Raw genomic sequence first — 25,873 nt, 5'->3', positions numbered from 1 at the left:
ACAGTGCAGACTCAAAGATGATTTTGTTTGGATAATTATCTTCTCAAATCTTTACTTTGCCTCAAGACATGAAAGAGAGGTGACCCCTAAGTACCATTTACCTCATGTTGACATAGGTTTGAGTGTCTTTTCTCAGGAAGAGACTTAGCTCATTATTCCTCTGTTCCCAATTAAGCTTGATGTCTACTCCACAGAACATTTACATGAGGGTATATGACTTTCTGGACTTCCCACGTGGCTCAGTGGTAAAGAATCCACCTGCCAACACAGGAGATGCAGGTTTGATCCCTGGGTTGGGAAGATGCCCTGGAGGAGGAAATGGCAACTCACTCCACTATTCTTGCCTGGAGAATCCCATGGACAGAGGAGCCTGGTGGGCTGTGACCCATGGGGTTGCAAAGAGTTGGGCATGACTGAACATGCACGCATGCGTGTATATGACTTTGTGGAAACTTCTTTGATACATGAGCCTTTCGCCCCACCAAGAACCTAGTCCTTCTGCTTTGAGCGACAGGTGATGAGCTGGCCAGGACAGGCTCGCCTCACACAGTGCCCTTCTCAATTGTACCATGGGTATTTCCCACTAGAGCAGTGCACCTAAATCTCTTTAAGTGCCACCCAGGGTACTAATTAGAAATAGAAATTCCCAAATACTCATCCAGAGTTACTGCATCAAAACATCTGGGGAAGGGGTTTGGGAGATTGTGTGTTCAACAATGACCCCCAAGTGATACAGTGCAATACTGCCCCCTCAGGAAGATGCTGGACTATGTCTGTTACTTAATTCCTTTCTTGAGTTACTAATTATTATTTATTACCATCTATAGCCATGAAATTAAAAGATGCTTACTCCTTGGAAGGAAAGTTATGACAAACCTAGATAGCATATTCAAAAGCAGAGACATTACTTTGCCAACAAAGGTCCGTCAAGTCAAGGCTATGGTTTTTCCTGTGCTCACGTATGGATGTGAGAGTTGGACTGTGAAGAAGGCTGAGCGCCGAAGAATTGATGCTTTTGAACTGTGGTGTTGGAGAAGACGTCTTGAGAGTCCCTTGGACTGCAAGGAGATCCAACCAGTCCATTCTGAAGGAGATCAGCCCTGGGATTTCTTTGGAGGGAATGATGCTGAAGCTGAAACTTCAGTACTTTGGCCACCTCATGAGAAGAATTGACTCATTGGAAAAGACTCTGATGCTGGGGGGGATTGGGGCAGGAGGAGAAGGGGACGACAGAGGATGAGATGGCTGGATGGCATCCCTGATTCGATGGACATGAGTCTGAGTGAACTCTGGGAGTTGGTGATGGACAGGGAGGCCTGGCGTGCTGCGATTCATGGGGTCGCAAAGAGTTGGACACAACTGAGCAACTGAACTGAACTGAACTGAATGGCCTGTTTTCTTAAGTTACCCTTTGAGTGTAAGAGTCATAATCATCTGAGGTGCTTGTTCAAAATGCAGATGCCTGGCTTTTGAGATCAGAATCTCTGGGAACCGGACCCAGGGAACCTGTTGTTGTTGTTTTACATGCTCCCTTTGATCAGAATAGGGCATCCCTTGACAGTTCTAGAGTGGTTCTTCTCAAGCTTTAATGTGAGTCCAGATTTCTAGGAACACTGGAAAAATGCACCTTCTGGGTCAGTAGGTCTGGAGTGGGGCCTGAGATTCTACAAGCTCTCAGGTTATGTCGAGGCTGCTGGTTCATGGACCACATCAGCACAAGATGCTAGCTGCTGTTGCTGCTAACTTGCTTCAGTCATGTCCAATCTGTGCGACCCCAGAGACGGCAGCCCACCAGGCTCCCCCACCCCTGGGATTCTCCAGGCAAGAACACTGGAGTGGGTTGCCATTTCCTTCTCCAGTGCATGAAAGTGAACAGTGAAAGTGAAGTCGCTCAGTCGTGTCCGCCTCCTAGCAACCCCATGGACTGCAGCCTACCAGGCTCCTCCGTCCATGAGATTTTCCAGGCAAGAGTACTGGAGTGGGGTGCCATTGCCTTCTCCACAAGATGCTAGAGAACGTCCCTAAACAAGATGGCCTAAACTTCCGGACAGCACAGAGCCTGTGACTCTGTTTAGATGGGAGGAGAGTAGACCCCATCTAAGCTATGACTCGTCCTGATCTCATTAAGGCGGCACAGGACAGTTCAGAACAGAACCTCACCCGTTGTGAATGGCACACCCAGCATTATCAGCGTCATCACTGAGGGGTGCCCCGTGACTCTACACCTTTTCCTTTCTCAGGGAGCCCCATGGAGACCTCCTGACCCCTGAACCACTGGGGCCTGGGCTGGAGCCACTGGACCAAAGATGTACACTTATTCCTGCAGGAGTGGGATACAGTCAGGCATGAAAGGAAGCCTTACTCTATAGGACAGAGCTATGAAATTTTATGCCAATTCACACTTCATGTTTTTGTTTGTTTTTCTCTCAGAGAAATTTGTAACTCACTTTTTTCTTCCTTTTGGTTCTTAGGTAATTTATCTGTTTCTTACCTATCTTTCAGATCATTTCCATCTTGTAACTAATGATAACCAGGTGGTTATGAGTTGTTAATAAACGGGAACTGCGGTTCTTCTTCCAAAGTCTGCTTTCGGCTGAGCCTCAGGGAGACAGTTTGTTGTTTTTGAAAATTTGAGTTGGGACCAGATCTAAGTGGGATGGATACTTTTTGTTTTTTCAAGGCTGATTTATCCTGCTAATCTCTCTCCTCAGACTGTTGGTTTAATCCTTTGTTCCAAATGCCACATTGCACAATTACTTCAAATGCTGAGCCTCTGGATTTTTTTTTTTAAGTGATTTTCTTATCTGTGGACCAGAGTGGCAGAAAGTTTCTGGTCTGTGGACTGATACTATCAGGATCACCTGGGGATTTTTTTTTTCTTCTTTTTAATGCTTCAGGTTCCATCTCCAGTGATTCTAATTCAGTTGGTCAAAAGAAGGACAAGGGTTCTACATTTTTAGAGTGGGAAAGTCTGTCCTTTATCCTGAAGGGGGACCATGGGCCTTGGTAAATTCCTGCTCTCTCCTGCCTTCAGCACATGAAGCCAGTACGTTGTGCAGACCAGTCAGAGGGTCTCAGAAGTACAGAAGTACACTGGACAAAGAGCGTGTAAGCAGGGGTGTCCTGCCCACACCCCCCACCAACCCCACCGAGACCCCCCTTAAGCTTGTGGACTGGACCACCACACTGTATGTCAAGTCCTCCTTTTCCATCCACTCTATTACCTGTGTCCTGGTCCAAGCCACCACCCTTCCTCACCTAGATTAGCCCCAAGGTGATGGCAGGAGGAGAGAGGGATGACAGAGGATGAGATGCTTGGATGGCATCACCAACCCAATGGGCATGAGTCTGAGCAAGCTCCGGGAGTTGGTGATGGACAGGGAGGCCTGGCGTGCTGCAATCCATGGGGTTGCAAAGAGCTGGACACGACTGAGCGACTGAACTGATCTTTTAGACTCACTGCTGCTGCTGCTAAGTCACTTCAGTCGTGTCCGACTCCGTGTGACCCCATAGACGGCAGCCCACCAGGCTCCCCCGTCCCTGGGATTCTCCAGGCAAGAACACTGGAGTGGGTTGCCATTTCCTTCTCCAGTGCATGAAAGTGAAAAGTGAAAGTGAAGTCGCTCAGTCGTGTCCGACTCTTAGCGACCCCATGGACTGTAGCCCTCCAGGCTCCTCCGTCCATGGGACTTTCCAGGCAAGAGAACTGGAGTGGGTTGCCATTGCCTTCTCCGACCTGAACATTTCAACGCTTTTGTTTAAACTCCTTCTGTAACTTTCCTTCTTGCTTCAGTAAAATCCAAATGCCTCATTTAATCTTCCCAGTCCTGACTCACTCTGGCCCCTGCCTCGCTCTTTCCTGTAATCTACCCATGGCTGGTTCCTTCCTGTGTTCAGAGCTCACCTTCAGTGTCCTCTACTCCCAGAGACCTTCTCCGGCCACCCCCGTAGAGAAACCACTCACCCCGCCACTCACTGTCACCGTCACAGCATCTTTCTTTCCTTGACAGAGTGGTTAGAAAATCTGCTCTTGTGTTCTTGTTTTTGTGTTTTAAGGCCCATTTCATCTTCTACAGTATAAACTCCCATCAGAGCAGGTACCCTGTCTCCTGATTTACTGCTGCATCCTGGCACCTAAACAGCAGGAACTTGGTAAATATTTGCAAAATAGTTGAATTTAAGCTGAACAGGGAAGGATGAGCGGAAGTGAGACAGCACCAGGGTGGAGCTGTTCCTCCTGCAGGGAAATTAGTGTTCTCTAAAGGCCAGAGGCAGGAAGACACTTAGTGTTGTCAGAAACTGCAATAGTGTGTACAGAGGAAGGAGGAGAGAGGAGCTGAGGTGGGCAGGGACCTTACAGGCTGTGCTCGGCATGTTCTCAAAGAGCAGCAATGAGTCCTAGAAGGGCTTTAGGCGGGGGAGTAACAGCAGAATCCTGACAAAAATTTTCAAGAAAGGTTTGTCCTAAAGTCGCATCACACCCACTGTAGTAGGTTGAATGACCACCCAAGAATGTCAACTTGTAAACGTTCCCTTTCTTTATGGTCCCTTGTAAATGGACCATAAGGAAAGCTGAGCACCAAAGAATTGATGCTTTTGAATTGTGGTGTTGGAGGAGACTCTTGAGAGTCCCTTGGACTGCAAGGAGATCAAACCAGTCCATTCTAAAGGAAATCAGTCCTGAATATTCATTGGAAGAAGCTGAAACTCCAATACTTTGGCCACCTGACGCGAAGAACTGACTCCTTGGAAAAGACCCTGATGCTGGGAAAGATTGAAGGCAGGAGGAGAAGGGGACAACAGAGGATGAGATGGTTGGATGGCAACACCAACTTGATGGACATGAGTTTGAGCAAGCTCGGGGAGTTGGTGATGGACAGGGAAACCCGGCATGCTGCAGTCCATGGGGTCGCAAAGACTCGGACACCACTGAGCAACTGAACTGACGGACTGACTGAAATGTTCCGTAACTTAGAAAAGCTACTCTGCAGATATAATTAAGTGAAGGATCTTGAGATGAGGAGATTATTTTGGATCATCCAGGCAAACCTGAAATGCTGTCACAAATACCAGCCTAAGAAGGAGGCAAAAGGTTTCGACACAGACACACTGAGAAGTCCACGTGAAGATGTGGGCAGAGGTCTCTGTGATGCAGCCGTGAGCCAGGGAACGCCTGGAGCCACCAGAAAGAGGAGGAAGCAAGGCCAAGGTTCTTTTCTAGAACCTTCGAAGGGACTGTGGTGGCTCTGTACCACCTTGATTTCAGATTTCTTCCATTTTCCAAACTCTCAACTAAGAAGCCACGAGTGTTTCAGGGTCCCACATCACTGTGTTCTCAGAAACAGCAAAGCAGTGCATGCTGATCTGATTTTAACAAACAACTGGAAGACTTACAACATTGCCAGTCACGATATCTTCACTGCAGTGGGTCCACAGATACCCGAAACTATGAATCCATGTTGGCCAAACCTACAGAATGTGCAGAATGCATTGTTTTGGGGCTTCCCAGGTGGCGCTCGTGGTAAAGAACCCGCCTGCCAATGCAGGAGACATAAGAGACGCAGGTCTGATCCCTAGGTTGAGAAGATTCCCTAGAGGAGGGCATGGTCATGTTGGCCCAATCTACGGAAAGAATGTGCACAGTGCATTGTTTAGGCCCCCTGGGCAGGTGGTTGGTGATGGCTTCATTAACACCCTCAAGGAAGAATTGAAGAATTTATTGAAGACCATTGGGAACATCGCTAGTGGAGAGATCCAGAAGTGGTTCTCAACCAGGGGCTGTGGCAACATGTGGAGACATATTCTGGTCGTCACAACTAGAGAGATGCTACCAGCATCTAGTGGGTAGAGAGCAGGGAGTCCACTAGCGCACAGCCCTGAACAGCTCAGCTCATGTGGGAAAAAGGAAAGACCCAGATTCGCATCAGGAAGGAAAGATCCGGTGCCGCGAGGCACACAGCAGCCTTTCCTGCCTAGTATTCGGAAGCCTTCCTCTTTTTCTCTTTTCCCCAGGGCTGAAACTTGACGATGGTACGATGAGCTACGCGGAGAAGAACACTCAGGGGTGACAGACAAGAAGCAGGAACCTGGGCCGCCAGGCAGTCTCCTAGAGCACCAGATACACTCAGCTGTTACGCCGGGAAAATTACTGTTTATTTGACTCTCAGGAGAAAAAAAGTATTTGGGGAAGAGAATCGCTCACACAGTTAAAACAGTAGATCTGAGTGGTGACTCCCGAGATGTCAGGACAGAGCATGCCAGCGCGAGAAAGCCTCCTCCAGATGTTATGGAAGGGTCAGCACCCAGCCAGCAAGTGCTCCAGAGCTGATTCCTGTTAGTTTCACAGCCAGCGGCCACGCAACATCACGCAGAAACACGTGTGTGCCACCTGCCATTCTGAGCTAGGGGTTCTGAGGGTTGTGGTGGGCCAGTCTAGGTGCTGGGTTTAGACACACAGAGATATATTTTTAGAAGGTGCTTTAAAAAATCTCAGTCTCTGGGACTTTATTCTCCAGTGAAGCCACTCCAGCCGGCGCCTTTGCTTCCAGTCCAATCTGCTACAGATTTTCTTTTTTTAAAAAAAAACTATGGTTTAGGGTGTTTCTGTCTCCACTGCTTTTATGCCAAGACCTGCTGCATTTGGAGCTTTGGAACGCTGGTTCCAAACCCCGCCGTCAGTAGGAATGGGAGTTTTCACTGCAGTGTCAGAACTGACTCTGAACCTAAGTGGTGCAGAAAAAAGAGAACGGGCCTCAGTTCTGAGCCTTCATCCCACCGGGGAAATGTAGCAGACCGGCCCTTCCTGCAGGAGCCTACTTTTGTGGAATTTTTTGCTTGTTTGCTTTTTGCCTTGCTGTGAGGCTTTCAGGCTCTTAGTTCCCCTACCAGGGACTGGACCTAAACCCTGTGGAGTCCTAACCACCGGACCACCAGGGAGTTCCTAGGAGCCAACATTAGAATTCTCCTAAAAGACTGCCCTGAAGTGTGAAAATCATTATTTTTCTATAGGAAGTAAACGTGAGCTATCAGTCACACCAGGAATGGTCTTAAGCTCATCCACACTGAAAGCTGGAGGCCAAGCAGGATGATCAGAGCTTCAACAGCCAGAAGGCTGAGCCAGAAGGTGGTGAATACCTCAGGCACTGGAGGTGCACCAGAAAGACGCTGGCCAGCCCCTCACCAAGACAGGAGGGGAGGATATTCATGAATTGAGGACAGCTTTGAATGGGTAACCATTTATAATCGTGGTATTCTCAGATGGGTTATTCCAACCCAGAGCATCTGAACATGTAAGAGGTACTTCTGTTGGACAGTTAGACAGCCAGAATTGGAGGTTTTCTCTTCTGGTCACTGAACTCATGCCATATTTGTCAAACGTCTCTAGAACTAAATGGGCTCCCTGACTCTCTGGCACGTAGCCACGGAGAGGAAGTAAAAGAATGTGAAAGTCACTCAGGCCTGTCCGACTCTTCGTGACCCCCATGGACTGTATAGAATACTGGAGTGGGTAGCCGTTCCCTTCTCCAGGGGATCTTCCCGACCCAGGAATAGAAGCAGGGTCTCCTGCACTGCAGGTGGATTCTTTACCACCTGAGCTATACTGTTCCGTTTGGAAGCTGTACCTTTGCCAAGTTAGCAGGGAGCCTGTCTTTGTTATCAGGATGGGCAAGAATGCACAGAGCATCTACTGCTGGTAACAGATGCTTCTAGATGAATGTGCCCATCTCATGAGTAGCTCAGGACAACTGAATTTAGAGTAGTGATCATTGAGAGGTCTCTGCCTGACAGTGATTTTATTCTGCTGGCTTTACAAAGAGATTAGAGGAGTAAAGAAATCTCGTGTTTAGAGGATATTCTCTAGCCAGCTTGCAGCGTGTCATTAAGGCTGCCTAGGCATTGAAGGGATATCACCTTGTCCTTCAAGGTTTTCCAAAAGATACTATCTGGCTCTGTTGAATGCGTGAACGTCTTGGCTGTGTGAGCTCAGGTGAGCTGCTCATGCTGGAGTTCTGGAATTGTTCCTGTTCTCTAGCACCTTTCATTACACATCAGCCTACACTTCCCAACTATTTCTGAGTTGGGGGAGAATCTGCTCTAATGGGGCGGGGGTGGGGGGTTGGTTCTCATGCCACTGGGAACGGGGCCAAAGGGTATATTCTTTCTCCAGTTTCCTCCCTCTGCATTCACATCCTGGCTGTCTAAATCTGGCCATCACAGAACACCTGTTTCATGAGTCAGGGTCCAGGGTGAAGGTGGGAAATGTCCTAACTTCTCTTTTACCAGATTATGAGAACATCTGTAAAGCTAACATTAGTACAGACCATATGGAGAATGGTGCTCTCCCCCTCGCAGAGCTATGATTATAGGGACTTTCTGAAGCAGAGATTTAATCAGACTTTGCTTGCTTACTTGCTTGCTTGCTATGGGAGGTCCAGTCATAGAGACCCAGTTAATGTATTTCATCTGATTTTCTGTGTTTGGGAAAGGTGTGACCAAAATCAGTGGCAAGAGAAATTACTGTCCTGAAGCTTCTTTCAAGTGGCTTACCTACAGCCCTTCAATCTCATCCCCCTCAAGAAGTGTCCCCACAGCCAAAGGAAATGCATCCCTCTTAATAGGAAGATGCCAAAAATACCAGAATGAAGTGATTGACTCCAAAGGCAAATGACCCCAGCAGAGAGGGGAGGGTGCTATTTGCTTCCTTACCAGACACTGTGAAATGGCCTTCGTGAGAACAAATAAGGTTTTGTGCTTTACTGGCCATTTAGATCGCATTAGTCACAAGCTTTCTAAATTGTGCTTTTAAGCTGACAGAGATTTTGGCATTCTCTCCAAAGTAATGAAGCATTTGTCCTTCTCCATGGCATCTTTCACCATCATAAAATACCATTTCCATTTAAAGTAATTAAAATCCTAACTGTAATGGGAAAGATGATTGGAGTCCTTTGTTTTTTTTTTTTTTTTCTCTCTAATTTATGGCTGTGCTGCAAGTGTCTTCACTTGGTTTTATTTTGACCCTGGGTGGTGGCGGGGCCGGGGGATGCAATTACCATTGTTGTGTATCTGTTTTCTGTTATTCAACCCTAGCCTTTCAGGATTATGCTAATCTCCCTGTATGACTCAGGAAGCTTCACTCTTATCCTGAAGGCAAGTGGAATGAGATTTGTAATTATCTTCTGGACTCCATGATCTCTCAAACGATTATTTCCTATAATTCCATTTTTGAAAGAGAGTTCCTTGTTTCTTTTTTTTTTTTTTTCTGATGCAGTAAGCATCTTGATAGACTTGCTTGATAGACTTGATAATTTAAATTTAGTATTTAAATTTTAATTTAATGTTTATGATAATGGGTTGCTTGCCTTCCTTCCCATTATCCACCGTCACCCACTTGTCCATCTGCCCCGCCCATGGTCACTGTTAATTTTCCAGCCTTTACTCACAATGGAACAGGCCACCGCACCAGATCCTGAGGTTGTGAGGATCCAAGAGGCTGGGATTCCATTGCAGACCATTTAGCCCCTCAGAGTCTCACTTGCCTTATCTGTAAAATGAGAGGTTGGATCACTCTAGCAAATAGTAGTTAAGAGTTCACACAGCAGGTAACAAGATGAGCAACAACGTGGGCCAGTATTTACTGAGCAGCTATTATGTGCTTTTAAATATGCCAGGACTAGGTGGTACCCCTGGTAGCTCAGTCAGTAAAGAATCTGCCTGCAATGCAGGAGACCTGGGTTCGATCCCTGGGTCGGGAAGATTCCCTTGAGAAGGAAATGGCAACCCACCCTAGTATTCTTGCCTGGAGAATCCCATGGACAGAGGAACCTGGTGGGCTACAGTCCATGGGCTCGCAGGAGTTGTGATAGATTAATAATATGGTGGAAAATGAGTTCAAGAGAAGCCATAGAAGCTGTAGAAGCATGGCATGAGTCCACAAGGTTTTTTCAGTACTCCAAAAATCAAATAGAACGCCTACATTAGCTCTGGTAAGACTGAGCCGCCTGACAAAAATACCCAGTTTCTTTCTGGTGGCTGGAAACATGTCAACTTAGTGTGGTAACAGCGGTTCTATTATGCTGCTCCAGAACCCTAGCTGGTAGGTGGAGCCCAGAACTAGCAATTTCTGGCACCTGTGGCAAACAGCATGTGACAGACCCCAAAATCAACTTTTTAATTCACTTTGCGGCTCACAGATGGGTGTTATTACCAGTGTGCGCCATCTGGTAGCTTTCTATTTTAACCATTCATCCCTGCTAACTAGACGCCAGGCTTTTTTAAATTATTATTTTAAATTTATGTGACCTCTAAATGTTCACGACCTAGGAAAAAAAATCCTAGTTATCCTGCCCTCCTTGTAGTCCTGGTTTTGATTTACAGTGAGAAATGTACTATTATTTTGTGCAATTTGTTTCATAAGCCAACATTTTTCAAATATGAGGCCCACAAAAGAAAAACTAGCTCTCACTGGTTAAAAGATTCTTACCAGGTGGTCGGTGTTTCTGGTTCCAAAATCACGTGTGTTCTCCACCAGGCCTGAAGAGCTCACCGCCTGACATGGAGCGAACACTCGGTAGAAACGTCACTGGAAGCGTGCCAGTGGACAGGCAGCATTAGATCTGTCCAGCTTTGTTCCTAATGTACTTCTGAGAGGCCAGACCAATGTCTGTAGGCTGGGACAAACTCCAAAGGGTGTTGTCAGTGGTGTGGACAGAGCCTTGGGCCAAGTGGATGTCCTCGTCATATGGTGCAAAGATCTGTTTTGTGAATTATGTGGCTTTCCCTGGTGGCTCAGACAGTAAAGAATCTGCCCGCAGTGGAGACCCAAGTTCGATTCCTGAGTCAGGAAGATCCCCTGGAAGGGAGGGCATGGCAACCCACTCCATTATTCTTGCCTGGAAAATCCCATGGACAGAGGAGCCTAGTGGGCTACAGTGCATAGGGTTGCAAAGAGTTGACACAACTGAGTGACTAACACTTTACTCTCTTAAAGAATCATAGTGCCTGTATTTTTTTTTTAAGTGTCTCTCTGTGTGCATATATATATTCTTTTTTTTTTTCTTCTGGCTGTGCTGGGTCTTAGTTGCAACATGTGGGATTTAGTTCCCTGACCAGGGAGTGAGCCTGGGTCCCCTGCATTGGGAGTGGGAAATCTTAGCCACTGAACCATGAAGGAAGTCCCCTGTTTTGTGAATTAAAACCTCGAGACGCACTCTCAGTCATTATTAATATGGTGGTTCTGATCGTATCTTCTGATATCGTTTCTTGCTTGTGTCTACCTTTTAATTTGTGCTGATATGTTCCTATACACTCTTGTCTGTCATTGTTTAAGAAATGGGAATCTCCTGCAGGGCCACCTGGCCAGGCCAGAGCAACCACTGGTGGTGGTGGTTCTAGAACCAAATCCCCGTGAATACAGAGGGACAGCTGCATTTAGCTCGATGTCTGAGATGTCCACTGTGCCCTTTCTGGTCTTCGTCTTGGTTCTGTTGTCATAGACATGCGCTGAGCTGGCAGGAAGCACGTGTGACCGAGGAGGGCTATGTATTTCTGATTCCAAGTTTATCGTACATTTCGAATGGTACGCGCCATGCCCCTCTACTGACGCGTGGCCTTTCTTCTTTCCCCAGAATGTCGAGTGGTGAAGTCCACTTCCTACACCAAAATAGCTTCGTCGTCCCGCAGGAGCACCACCAAGAGCCCAGGGCCTTCCCGGCGCAGCAAATCCCCGGCATCCACCAGCTCAGGTAAGGCCGCGGAGGAGCCCGGAGCGACTGCTTTGTTTGTGACGCATGCTGAGCAGAGGGTGTGTGAAAGCCCAGAGCGTGAGGTTTCAACGGAGTGCAGATTCCGGTTTATAATTTTAGAACGTGGTAAGCTGGGGGAACAGATTTGCCAGAGTCTAGCATGTTGGCTGTAAGAAAAAACATCGGGTTCAGGAAAACTTAATGAAAGATTCGGAAAACCCAGACTTGCCCACAAATAGGAGTACGCTCCCGACTTGCCTCATTTCTGCTCAAAAAAAAAAAAAAAGAAATATTTTTTAGGCTCAGGGCCCCTGACTCCAGGAACTTTGATTAAAGCTTCTGTTCCACTTGTGACTGGCTGGTGAGGAGGCTGCTGCTTGTGTTCGCTGAGTCTTGATCAGCACACTTTCGCTGTGGCCCCAGCACAGCCCTGGGGCCCCAGTAACTGCAGTGACTCTGGGCCTGGCTCCTGTCTGTCCTGGGCTCTAGTGCTGGTGTTGGAGCAGGATGTGGACTCGCAGAATGAGTGCCTCAGCTCTGCCCTGTCCTTCTTTGGCTTTAAACTGACATGAATTAGTTTGTCTGTCTGTGTCTTAGGTAGAAGATCTATTTCACGGTGGTAGGTAGTTATTTACTAAGTGCTCTTAACTGTTGAATGTGAGTTACTAAATGATACATACATCAGAGTGATCGTCACCTGATTTCACAAAGGCAGGCAGGGAAGCTCTTATAAATAGAGACCAAGACCTTTAGGGTCTACACGGAGGCCTTCTTACACTCAGCAGTGTGGTCCCAGAGGGACGTGAGAAGCTCTCTAGGCTCGGGCTACAGGACCTCCCTCAAGCACGACTGCCCAGTGTGAATTACAGCCTCCCTGTTTAAAAGTGGAGACGCTGTAATCTTTTTTTTTTTTTTTCTGATTAAAACTGAAACTTCTGAAACGAGTCTTAGAAGAAGGGACTCTTAGTTGGCTGGACCATGTGGTCCATCTTGGTTCTCTAAGAGGTGCTTTTCCCTGGGGGCTTTGCTGCATGCCACAGTCCATAGGGTTGCAAAGAGTCGATACGACTGAAGCGACTTTGCACGCACGCATGCACACTCTTCCCTAGCAGGTCCTCCAAGACCTTCTTCTCACTTTGTCCCCTCCCCACAGCATGGCTACAGCATCTCACAACACAGCTGGCCCTTGGGGTGGGGTGAGTGTGCCTCACCTATTTTTCGATGGACTCGGAGCTCCTCCCTTATTGTGTCGTAAGGTCGCCTAGACTGGACAGAACACTGATGTCAGACTCTGTTAAAGAGTAAGGTGATGAGTTGGCTTAAAGCTCAACATTCAGAAAACTAAGATCATGGCATCTGGTCCCATCACTTCATGGGAAATAGATGGAGAAACAGTGGAAACGGTGGCTGACTTTATCTTCTGGGGCTCCAAAATCACTGCAGATGGTGATTGCAGCCATGAAATTAAAAGACGCTTACTTCTTGGAAGGAAAGTTATGACCAGTCTAGATAGCATATTAAAAAGCAGAGACATTACTTTGCCAACAAAGGGCCATCTAGTCAAGGCTATGGTTTTTCCAGTGGTCATGTATGGATGTGAGAGTTGGACTGTGAAGAAAGCTGAGCGCTGAAGAATGGATCCTTTTGAACTGTGGTGTTGGAGAAGACTCTTGAGAGTCTCTTGGACTGCGAGGAGATCCAACCAGTCCATTCTGAAGGAGATCAGTCCTGGGTGTTCATTGGAAGGACTGATGCTGAAGCTGAAACTCCAATACTTTGGCCACCTCATGAGAAGAGTTAACTCATTGGAAAAGACCCTGATGCTGGGAGGGATTTGGGGCAGGAGGAGAAGGGGACGACAGAGGATGAGATGGCTGGATGGCATCACTGACTTGATGGACATGAGTTTGAGTGGACTCTGGGAGTTGGTGATGGACAGGGAAGCCTGGCATGCTGCGATTCATGGGGTCTCAAAGAGTAGGACACGACTGAGCAACTGAACTGCACTGAACTGAAGGTGATGAGACTCAAAAGTTTAAAGTTCATGAGAGTCATTTGGGAACTTGGTATAGAGTTTGCCATTCTTACCCCCAAACTCTCTAGATTCTGACAAGGACAAAAGCCTGTTTTAACCAGTATTCCAGGCAGTTCTGATCGGGTGATCCTGGTCCCACATTTAGGAGGACAGACAGGTAAGGAAGTGGTTTCCAGAGTGTGGTTCCTGGGCCAGCAGCATCACCATCCCCTGAACTGGGGCCCAGCAGTTTGGGTTCTCACAAGCCTTCCAGGTTATTCTGATGTTCACCTAAGTTTAAGAACCCTTGGATTGTGGGTAACAAAAGAAGAGATAAACATAGAGAGTCACTGACTCTGGACCGTCAAGGTTGGAAGACGAGGCCTGCTCATCTTCATCTGCTGGCATAACAAAGATGACTGCCTTCCTGCCTCCCTGCTTGCCTCCGAGCAGCGGTGTCTGTCTTTAACCCTCGTAACCCGGCGCTGTGAAGTGTAGCAGTGCGCAGAGGAGAGTGGCCGGTGCCAGTCTCCTTTTCTGCCTCCTCATAATGACCTGCTTTCAGAGAGCCAGTCCCCCAGGAGAAGAGAGAATTTATGTCTGAAGATCACCTCTTCTCTGGAAATTGATACTGGAGAAAGGCTCTCCCTTCTGGGGAGATGCCACCTACCTGCAGATGTAGACTCCAAGAATGGTGGGGTGATGACAGAAAAGCTGCCCGTTAAAGCTCCGCTCGGGGGCAGGAGCTTGTTATTAACCAACTGACAGGTTACAGTGGAGCCCTTTGGAGGATGATCAGTCTTGACCAAAGAGCAGTCCTCATTTTTTCCATTCAGACCCACCTGGGCTGTAGGATGAAGTCCCACAGAGCAGGAAGGAAGAGGAGGTGACGGGCCTAGCCAGCCTGTTTTCCCTAAAATCATGGCTGTTTAGTACAATCGTGAAAAGTTGTGAAGGAGAAACAGGCCTCACATTAGTTGGAACGTTATCAATACCGCCAAAAAAAAGTCTATATTAAAAAACAATATTTGTGCCCTATCCAACCCACTTTGATACTGCACAAATTTGCTTAATCTTTCCTCTCTCCTTCCTCTTAGTATACACCATGGGGTATGGGACTTCCCTGGTGGTTCAGTGATTAAGACTCGGTGCCTCTATTGCAGGAGTCTTGGGTTCCATCCCTGGTTAGCAAAGTAAGATCCCACATGTAGTGGGGCGAGACCAAAAAATCAAAAATTCAAAAAGTACTTAAAAAATATCAGGTGTGGTTGAGGGAGAAGTATCTAATAATGAGAATGAGAGATTAGCTGAAATCGTACATCTCTTAATATCGTAGATATTTTAAGGGAATCAATATGCACTTATTGCTATTAACTTTTTGTTATTACCTTTGGAGGTGGTGTCTTTTAAGAGCTGTAGCCAGTTAGAAGCTCTTAGGCTTGGGCAAGAATTTCTTTTCTCTCTGCTTCTTGTCTCCATAGGTCACAGAAGGTAGTGGGCAGGTCAGATTCTTGGGTGCGTGTCCAAGGACCGGCTCCTGACACCAGGAGGAGTCACTGTCTGCAGCTCAGGTTTCCACTACAGATGCAGAGTGTCTTCATGCTTCTGTCTGTCTAATCATGGCAGCCGGGACTAAACAGGGGCCTCCCATTGGTAATATAGGGCTAAAAGAAAAAAAAAAAAAAGGAAGAGAGAATTTTTTCCAACTCAGAGAAAAATAAGCTTGTAAATAATGAAGAGCCTACTTTATTTCAAAAAAGGAATCTAAAATTTCAGTTAAGAAAAAAAAAAAAAGAACCATCATTCTAATCTTAAAAAGATAATTATGAATACAGGAAATTGTTTCACTTTGGAATTAACTGGTCACAGACTCACTATTCAGCATCTCTTAAGATTATATAAATCTTATAAATGTATTTAATTATGATCTTATAAATAAAGATGACTATATCATTTACCAAAAGTAATTCTAGAAACTCAAAAATGGAGATAGGCAAATGTATTAGATGTATTTGAATTTGTCTCTGCCAGCGTTTGGAACCATTCTCTTTAGAAGTTTAAAATGCATAGGATACATTACCTCAAAATCGATAGGTTGCTTCGAACAAGCATTTCTATTTTCTGCTGTTTCTCTGGATCCCTTTTCCACCAGTGAAAACCTGGTTGATTTGACCAGAAATCACCTGGAATATGTGGTAGGTACACCATGCCAGGGAATTATCATTTCTATTCAGAAAGCATAATCCAATCCATCCTAAAATCAATGTATTCTTGAAAAATTAACACTTCATTCAAGGTATCTTTAAACTTCTAGGTCAAAAGTAATTAAAAAGTACGTATCACGTTTTAATATAAACCTTTTATGCATATAGTTTTCAACTCTCTGCTTTTTGATTTAGAAGATATGCCATACAATCATTTCCTGGTTATATAAGAGCTTATAATATGTGATGACTGTCTCTTGATTCTGACTTGCTACCAAATCTTCCCACCTTCCTCTGGATGATTCTTATTTGAGAGGGTTTATAGAGCAGCAACACCCAGTCGCAAATGCATGGCTTGCCTCAGGGACCCCTTTTCCCAGGACCTAAGCCCAGGGTTTAGAAGGTTCAGTGGCGTCTCCACGTCTTTTGAGGGCAGGTGTTCTTGCTGGATGTCAGGGGATCGGCTCCCTTGGTCCCCTCCACTGAACTAGCCTGAGACTCCTGCCTCTACTCAAGTTTCTCTTGAAAACGCGGAAGGGAGCAGTGAATTATCTCTGTATTGACTGCATCTGAACTTTCTTAAAATAGCCTGTATAGTGTTTTTCATAAATTATAGGACTGGAATGTGAATAACTTCCCTTTCATACGCCTGGAACATTGATGTCCCCCACAGCCCCCTTCCACCATGAACCTGACTTTGTAACATTGAGGAAGTTTTGTTTTTGCTCCTTACACATTCACCTAAAGTTTGAACTGGTTTCTCCTTCAGTTTTAAAATTTCTGCTTCCAGTATTCACCTTCCTGCCTGATACAGAGATCGAAGCATTGCATGAAGTTGAGATTTGTAGGTCCCCATGTTATCTGTGATTGTTTTGTTGACTTTGCATTTACTTTTAAGAAGTTTTTTAATGATCTCTTTACCACTTTTGAAGTATTTATTTATCTATAGTCGCACTGGGTCTTCGTTGCTGTGTGAGGGTTTTCTCTAGTTGTCGGGGGTAGGGGAGCCTACTCTCTGCTGCGTTGTGCAGGCTTCTCTCTTGTTGCAGAAAAGGGACTCTAGGCGCGCAGGCTTCAATAGTTGCAATTCACTGGCTTAGTTGCTCTGCGGCATGTGGGATCTTTCTGGACCAGGGATCAAACTCATGTCTCCTGCAGTGGTAAGCCGAATCTTAACCACTGGACCACCAAGGAAGCCCTGGGCTTTACATTTAAATGAAACATCAGAGTTAACATAGAACTTTAATCTCTTTATTTTCCTTTCCCAACAACAAGCAAGACAAGACATTATTCTTTGTTATACAATATATACTGTATCTTTTAAATGAGGAAGCAGGGCCAGGGCTGGGGGAACTGCTTGGCCCAGAGTCACAGGGCTAATATGTCTGCTCAGAACAGGTAACTGGGGCTTCCAGTGCTCTGGACATAGCAGGCTGGCCATTCTTGATACCTGTTTCTTCACCTCTGCTTATTAAAATTTTGATCTTCAGGAAATAACTGATACAGTACCTAGTTTAAGATTGAGATTTACAACATCATAACCCTTTGCAATAGAAGCCTAAGTGTTAGTCCCAGGCAGGGGCATTCCAGGGGGTGAAATGATTCACTCCAACTTCATGATGGTTGCCAGTAGTAGACAGAAACTTTCTTTTGTAAGTCAAATGTTAGAACAAGAATGAGACTCCTCAGTAAATCTTTTCTTTGTTCCTTACTCATTCCTCTTCTTGAGACTAGGAGAAGTTAGAGGTGATTTATTAATGTAAGGTGTTCATTTACACATTCAGAAATATCAAGTTCAACCCTGCTAGTGTCGAGCGCTTGCTAGACACTAATAATGCCGAGATGAAAGAAATAGTCCCTCCGGTCAAGAAGCACACAGGTTAAGCCCCCTAAATAACTTACACATAGCGTAATTCACAGAGCTGTAGAATTATTATTAGTCTCCATAACAGAAAGGGTCCAAAGAAGGCAAATTGGAGCTGGAGAAAAAGGAACCAGAAGTCTAAACAAGAATAAGGAGTCCCTAGACAATTGTGTGCTGAAACACTGAATGAGGTATCATTAAGAAACAGGGTAAGCTTCTCCAGTAGTCCAGTGGTTAAGAATCGCCTGCCGATGCAGGGGACATGCGTTCAATCCCTGGTCCAGAAAGACCCCACATGCTTCAGGGAAACTAAACCCATGCACCACAACTACTGAGCCCTATGGTTGTGCCTATAGCCCGATAGGTCTGTGCACTCTAGACCGCGTGCTGCCCAACAAGAAAAGCCACTGCAGCGAGAAGCCCGCATACCACGGTGAAAAACCTGAGCCCGCAACTAGAGTAGCCCCTACTTGCCCCAGCTAGAGAAAGTTGGTGTGCAGCAGTGAAGACCTGGCACAGCCAAACATTAATTAATTAAAAAAAGAAATGGCAAAAACTGGTTTTAGTTACTTCTTAAAGAAACAGGAATATGTAAGAGCATCATAAAGAGAGTTTCATGTGGATTGAAGTTTTATTCATGTGTCTCTTTGGAACATAGACATTTCACAACATGTGTAATTTTAAAGGTGAATTTCTGGTCAATTCCTTTATCTGCATGGGGAAATTATAACAAAGTCTGTCTCCAAATAAGAGTATTTTATGCATTCATTCATAAGCTTTCGTTTTATTTTGTTCTCTTCATGTTAAAAGTAGAAGAAAGCCATGTTTACCTATCTTGAATCATCATTGCTGCAGTCCTCCTTAAAAACTTAGAGATTTCAAACTTTTGACCTCTTAGATCCCTTATAAGAACTTTGAGAATTTTGTTTGTTTTAGAGTTTTATTCCCAGTTAGGTGGATGGCCATTTTTCTTTGTTATATAGTGACTGCCTCTGTTTAGAAGCCATAACAAACATAACTGAGTCCCCAGCGGATGCTTATGCTCATCAATTCAAGCATAAACTGATGCACTTTCTTGCCCTCCAGAAGCTTATAGTCTAAGACATTCATTCATTCAGTGTGCACTGAAACCCGCCAGGGACCAGTGATGTGAGAGATGCGGGAGTGAACATTTAAAAGAAGGAAAAGCCAGATGCCTTAGTTGATGAGCTTCTACCACGAAGGAAGCATTATCTTATATTTCTCAGGCTTAAAACTCACTTTAATGTGACTTTGGAAATCCTCAAGTCTTTTTTATTTATGCTAGTCAAATTTTACTTTTTTATAGTTATATAAAATATTTTACGCAACATATGCAGATAAGGATCAAAGCTGGGGAAGCAAAGAGAATTTTAATCAGCATACTGGTCCAATTTGTCAATTTTTAAAACTTATAACAAGCACCATCAAAGGCAGATGGCTAGCTATTAATTTTTAGCTGTCTTTTTCCTTTAGCGCAGAGATTTCAGACATATACATTCTATAGAGGATCTTTTCTGCTTTGGCATTCCAAGAGAATCGTTGAAAACAAAATGCAGCAAGCAAATCCAGAGGGCTGATGACTCATTCCCTGTGTTTTTAGAATTTTCTATTGCCTATACAGCTGAATCCCCCTTCCATTCTCCTTCCCTGCACTTATCAACCACTGCCCACCCACCCCCACCCCCGCACCGCCCTGCTCAGCAGGTAAGTATTTCCAAAGATACTCCTTGAAACTTTGAACCATTATCTTGACACACTCTCTGTGGGGGCAGGACCCTATGGCAACTGCTTTAATAAATCCTCACCACTACTGCTCCATGTTAATTAAATATAACCAGGACATCAATGGTGTTCCAGGCATGTATTAGGTTGTAGGGATACAAATGTGATTAAACCGCAATTCTTATCTTCAAGTTGGGAGACAAACACATATGCTACTTATGGGGCTACATGGGGCTACATCTCATTAATAGGGTCAGACAAAAGGACTTATAAATTGGGACTTGACGGATCTTGCCAGGATAAGAAGAGCCCAGAGGGCATCAGCACCTGAGAAAACAGTGAGAGTTAAGGCACAAAAGCATGGAAACATATGGCACGTTTAGGGAGCAGTTACTAGTCCAGTAGAAATGGATGATAAAATTCTAGGAGAGGAGAAGATGGTGGTAGCCCAGCTGGTTATGCTGAGATTGCACCATGCATTGTGCCGTGAGAACAGTGTGGTGTGTATTAGGGGGTAAAAGGTGACTTTTAGTAAGGCCATGTTTAGTTATTTATCTGAATTTATATACAATGGCACAGGGGTAGAAAGGATGGCCACACAGAAAGGACCGAGGGCCAGGAAGGCTCTGTGAAGCCACCTAGGAAAGAACTGTTAGGACAGAATTTAAACAGTTTTTAAAATGGGGGACAGGCCTTCCCTGGTGGTCCAGTGGTTAGGCCTTTGCCTTCCAGTGTTCAGGGGGTGCAGGTTCGGTCCCTGGTTGGGGAGCTGAGATCCCACATGCCTTGTGGCCACAAAGCAAACATAAAACAGAAGCAATATTGTAACAAGTTCAATAAAAGATTTTAAGAATGGTTTACATTAAAAAAAAAATCTTATAAAATGTGGGAAACTTCAAAAGGGAAATGAAACTAAGAATTTAACTGGATGTGAGGCCAGACAAAGAGAAGGGGATCAGAGGTGATTTGCCCATTGATGAGGGATAGGTCCCATTGTAGCCACGTCCACGTGAGATGCTCCAGAAGCACCAGTAGGCAGGTAGGAAGGAACGGTGTGGAAGTCAGATTTGAGCTTTCTGTGTATGTACTGGGGAGACACTGACATACAGTAGTGATTTAAATAATAGAAATGTAAAATGCACCTCCCCTCAACCCAAGGAGAGATTGGAACTGCAGGAACATGTGCAGTTATAAGGGTACATCAGAGGACATGAGTGAAGTCAGAAAGAGAAAAACAAGTACCTTATATTAACGCATATATGTGGAATCTAGAAAAGTGGTAGAGATGAACCTATTTCCAGGGCAGGAGCAGAGACGCAGACTTGAAGAACAGACTCGTGGGCACCAGGCTCGGGGGAGAAGGGAGGGTGGGATGAATTGAGAAAGTAGCGCTGACATATATATACACTCACACGTGCAAAATAGCTAGCTGGTGGGAAGCTGCTGCATTGCACAGGGAGCCCAGCTCGGTGCTCTGTGATGACCTAGAGGGGTGGGGTGGGGGGTGGGAGGGAGGCTCACGAGGAGGGGGGCATATGCACACACACAGCTGACTCACGCTGGTGCACCGCAGAAAGGAACGCAATACTGTAAACCAGCTATCCTTCGATATTACAAAAAGCACATTAGGAAAGGCGAGGGCACGGTAAGTGCGCATGAACGGAAGTCAGAGGGGGCAGAAAGGTTCAAGATGGAGGAAGAGGCCAGAAATGTTCACATGAGGGCAAGTAGAGTTGAAGACTGAGGGGAACGCAGGATTCGGCAGTAAGGACACCACTGGTGACCTGTGGAAAGTCCCTTTCAGCAGGCACTTTGTCCTGGGGGTCATTCCGGGACTGCCCCCGGGGGCGGACTCCCGGGCTTTACTCCAAGGGGAGGCCGCCCTGCAGTACTTGGTAGGGTGGGGACTAAGCACCCAGAGCCCTTCACCACGCTGATCCCTGGTGGTGCCTTTAATCACCTCATTCCTTCAGAATGACCAGCCTCTTCTGCAATCCCCGCTGACACATGTTCATCATTTTGAATCAGCATTCCAAATGACGCTGTCTTGTGAAATTCCAGATCTCTTTCCTTTCACCTTGAAAGCATCTTTGGCTCCTTTTCTCCTCCTCGTCCACCTTCGGTTTGTCACCAGGGTTCTCGGCCCCTGCTTTGCTGTCCTAGGACTCCAGTTTCTCGCAGCTGCAGGAGCAGCTCGCTGGCCCCCTCCCTGCCTCTGACTTCTGCTCCTCACCTCTGTTCTGGCCGCTGATGTTAGACGTGTTCCAGTTACTTGTGTGTGTGTGAAGTCGCTTCAGTCGTGTCCGACTCTTTGCAACCCTATGGACTGCAGCCAGCCAGGCTCCTCTGTCCATGGGATTCTCCAGGCAAGAATTCTGGAGTGGGTTGCCATGCCCTCCTCCAGGGGATCTTCCCGAGCCAGGGGTCAGACCTCCACTTGCTTACGTCTCCTGCACTGGCAGACGGGTTCCTTACCACTGGCACCACCTGGGAAGCCTGTTGCCATTACTTACCGTCCGCTAAATCAATTCTGAACTCTTTATTCTAGGATGAAGAACTGTCTTGGGTTGCCATAGTCTTCCTTTCCAGCTGTATCTCTCATGTCTCCTCTGGACTTGTGTTCTAGCCTGGAAACCAATTTAAGTTTCCACCAGGAACCCCTGGAGCTCTTCCCACCTTTATTCCTGTCACTTTCTAGAAGCCTTTGCTCTATCACGTCTGGTCAAAAGTGCGCATGCCCAGTTTGGCCCAGCTGACCTCTGTGAGGGTCTACCCCTCCTCCCCCATCCTGGGACAGTTGATTTGGCTCCCAGGCTATAGGAGACGGGTGTCACCTGACCAAGTCAGGGTTTCTGAGGGCCGGAGTTCTTTAATGCATCCTACAGTGCCTTCCGGAGAAGGCAATGGCACCCCACTCCAGTATTCTTGCCTGGAAAATCCCATGGGTGGAGGAGCCTGGTAGGGTGCAGTCCATGGAGTCGCAAAGAGTCTGACACGACTGAGCGACTTCACTTTCACTTTTCACTTTCATGCATTGGAGAAGGAAATGGCAACCCACTCCAGTGTTCTTGCCTGGAGAATCCCAGGGACCCGGGAGCCTGGTGGGCTGCCATCTATGGGGTCGCACAGAGTCGGACATGACTGAAGCGACTTAGCAGCAGCAGCAGCAGCACAGTGCCTTCAAGTTCATGGTCACTACTGAGTAAATGTTGACTGCATGAGTGAATTGAGGAACAATGGGATCTTTTCAATTGACCTCTCTCCTGAGGTTCAAGGCCCCATTTGTAATTCACAGAGCCATGTTCCTCTTTCCAACCCCTCTGTTTCTGTTGACCTCCTGCCTTGCCACTGTCCACAGCAGATAAGACAGTCCTTTTGTCTTTTGTGGGGGGGCATGCCCCATGATATGTGGGATCTTAGTCCCCAGTCGTGTGGGGTGTCTTAGTTCCCTGACCAGAGATAGAACCCATGCTCCCTCCAGTGGAAGTGCAGAGTCTTAACTACTGGACCGTCCCAATAAGGTGAAAGTGTTAGTCGCTCAGTCATGTCCAACTCTTTGTAACCCCACGGTCTGTAGCCCACAACGCTCCTCTGTCCATGGGATTCTCCAGGAAAGAATGCTGGAGTGGGTTGCCATGCCCTCCTACAGGGGATCTTCCTGACCCAATAAGATAGTCCCTCTGAATAGGACCTACTGTCCCTGTTTAAGAAAATGCAGACAGATTGTGAAAATCAGGGTTCCAATTCATCTATGAAGTCAACACCTATGAAGATGAAACAAGGAAAAAGCATTTTTCTCAAGAGTTCTCCCACCCATCAGACACTTGTCTGTTTTGTCTTTGCCTAGGTTGACTCCATCTGCTTTTTCCTTCTCTTTTTCTTTCTTGATAATGTGGCAGGCAATGGACAAGGGCTGGGAAAACATATTTTAGAGTATCTACAGCCTCCTCCATGATCAGGGAGTGAGGGAAAGTCTAAGGCAAGCAGCCAGATCTCCCGGGAAGCCTGCCTGAATCACCACCCCCTGAACACACAGACGGATAGATGGACTCACATGCGTGCAAACACGTTCCCTCCTCCCATGCCTGCAAGTGCAGCGGCATAAATATTAATAAATGAGCCACCTTAGTTCAAAAAGAAGATAGTGAAACAGCAAGATAGCTTTTCAGGTCCAAAAGGTTAGTCACCTTGTAATGAGATGGTCTTGCATGGAGATTGTTCTAGCTTCCAGACCAGTTTGAGACATTCAAGCATTTGGTTTTCACTTGCTGTCTAAGCCTTTTACTAATGAAACTGTAAAGGGAAAAAATCCTTTAAGTTTACAAAGGGTTTGCTAAATTCAAACACACATGAGTTTAAAGTCATTTAAAAGGAGCAATGAATTTGAACAAGTAAGCCAAGTATTTCTTGATTCTAGATTTTTTTTTAGTAAATTTCATATTTAATTGTAAGTTTTGGGAGAACAGGGACCATTAGACAGAGTCAGGCATGTGTTAAGTGAAAGCTGTATGTACTGAACGGTGGATTATAGAATCCTGAATTCATGGCTCCAGTGAGGGAGAGTAGGATCATCGATCTTTGATAATGAAGAGGTGAGGTCGGATCGTTCATGGGGAGTCATGGTCTGGGTCCAGTTCAGGCTGCTGTGTCCTTGCGAGGCTCAGGTGCCCCCGAGAGGGGATGGACTGGAGATGGTAGAAGTCAGCCCCATGATTTCTTCTACAGCTCTTTGATGGCTAGTTATGAAATTGATCATCACAGAATATGAGAATAATCCAGCCTAGAGTTAAGCACTTCTCATTCAGGAGGTAAGAATCAGAACAAAGCATACAGCATTTAAATTGTGTCCAGACAGATGTGAGCAAAGGAAACCAGAGCTGGATCTAAGGCAATGGATCTGATGGGTCCTTTAGTAATTCAGATGTTAGTGACTTCCAACTGAAATAACTAATTGTTGGGCCTGCTTGGCCAGTTAGAAACAACCATATGAAATTGGGTTTTTCCCATTCAAAATAAAAGAATTGTTTAATAAAGGCCTCTGTAATACCATTTGTTAGTTGACTTTTAATGAGTTCTGTTAGATAAGTGAGAAAACCCTTTTTTATTGGCACTCAGGGATTTCTGGTAGTACAGGATTAAAAAACAATGGGACTCAATACATGTGTCAACCTTACTTATGAAACAAAATTACTTATCCCAGCAGGATGAGGAGTATGATGTTTTGTGGAGGTCAAAAACCAATTTAAGAAGTTGATGGTGCTTTTTAAGTGGCCAAGAGGAAGAGTCTCTACACAACTCTGACCTTAACAATATAGGTCGTTCCCAATTTACAAGCAGATTGTGTTCCAAAAATGTTTGACTGTCAATGACTTGTTTGGCACTTGAACTTCATTTCTTCTGAGAGATGGCAAGACAAGTAGAAGCCATGAGCCCAGTGGCTATAAATAAAGGAGGCAGATTCGTGCCCCAGTGAGAAAGAAGCCTATACATCCTCAGCTCCGCAGACAGAGCGATATGCCTGGACATGTTCTGATGAGCTGGCCACTCATGGGAAGAGTATGCAGCTCTTTGAGTAGGACTAAATGAGACTCATTTCTAGCTCTCCCACCTTCCAGCTGCTTGTCTTTCCACAGGTTACCTCTCTGAACCTCAGTTTCCTCATAGCAAACTGCAAAAATGACACCAATTTGCAATACAAATTTTTTCTTTTTTTCTCTTTTTTATGCCGGCCAAGTATATCAAGATACCCTCTTATACTGTTGGTGGGAATGCAAACTAGTAAAGCCACTATGGAGAACAGTGTGGAGATTCCTTAAAAAACTGGAAATAGAACTGCCTTATGATCCAGCAATCCCACTGCTGGGCATACACACTGAGGAAACCAGAAGGGAAAGAGACACGTGTACCCCAATGTTCATCACAGCACTGTTTATAATAGCCAGGACATGGAAGCAACCTAGATGTCCATCAGCAGATGAATGGATAAGAAAGCAGTGGTACATATACACAATGGAGTATTACTCAGCCATTAAAAAAAAAAAAAAAAAAACATTTGAATCAGTTCTAATGAGGTGGATGAAACTGGAGCCTATTATACAGAGTGAAGTAAGCCAGAAGGAAAAACACCAATACAGTATAATAACGCATATATATGGAATTTAGAAAGATGGTAACAATAACCCTGTGTACGAGACAGCAAAAGAGACACTGATGTATTGAACAGTCTTATGGACTCTGGGGGAGAGGGAGAGGGTGGGAAGATTTGGGAGAATGGCATTGAAACATGTAAAATATCATGTATGAAACT

At 45.7% G+C, this 25,873-nt stretch overlaps 1 protein-coding gene across 3 annotated transcripts in view; it reads left to right on the top strand.

The window, feature by feature from the left end:
• DCLK1 (doublecortin-like kinase 1) overlaps nt 1-25,873 on the top strand; it is a 347,554-nt gene that overhangs the window by 231,136 nt on the left and 90,545 nt on the right. For all 3 annotated transcript variants that reach the window (XM_010835611.1, XM_010835610.1, XM_010835612.1), the window contains exon 4: nt 11,625-11,741. In XM_010835611.1, coding sequence (XP_010833913.1) covers nt 11,625-11,741 — 117 coding nt within the window. The remainder of the gene's footprint in view (nt 1-11,624; nt 11,742-25,873) is intronic.

The sequence above is a fragment of the Bison bison genome, unplaced genomic scaffold (genome assembly GCF_000754665.1).
Source record: "Bison bison bison isolate TAMUID 2011002044 unplaced genomic scaffold, Bison_UMD1.0 scf7180017864048, whole genome shotgun sequence".
Lineage (NCBI taxonomy): Eukaryota > Metazoa > Chordata > Mammalia > Artiodactyla > Bovidae > Bison > Bison bison.
Note: the sequence above shows the minus strand (reverse complement) of the source record. Positions and strands in the feature narration are given on the sequence as shown.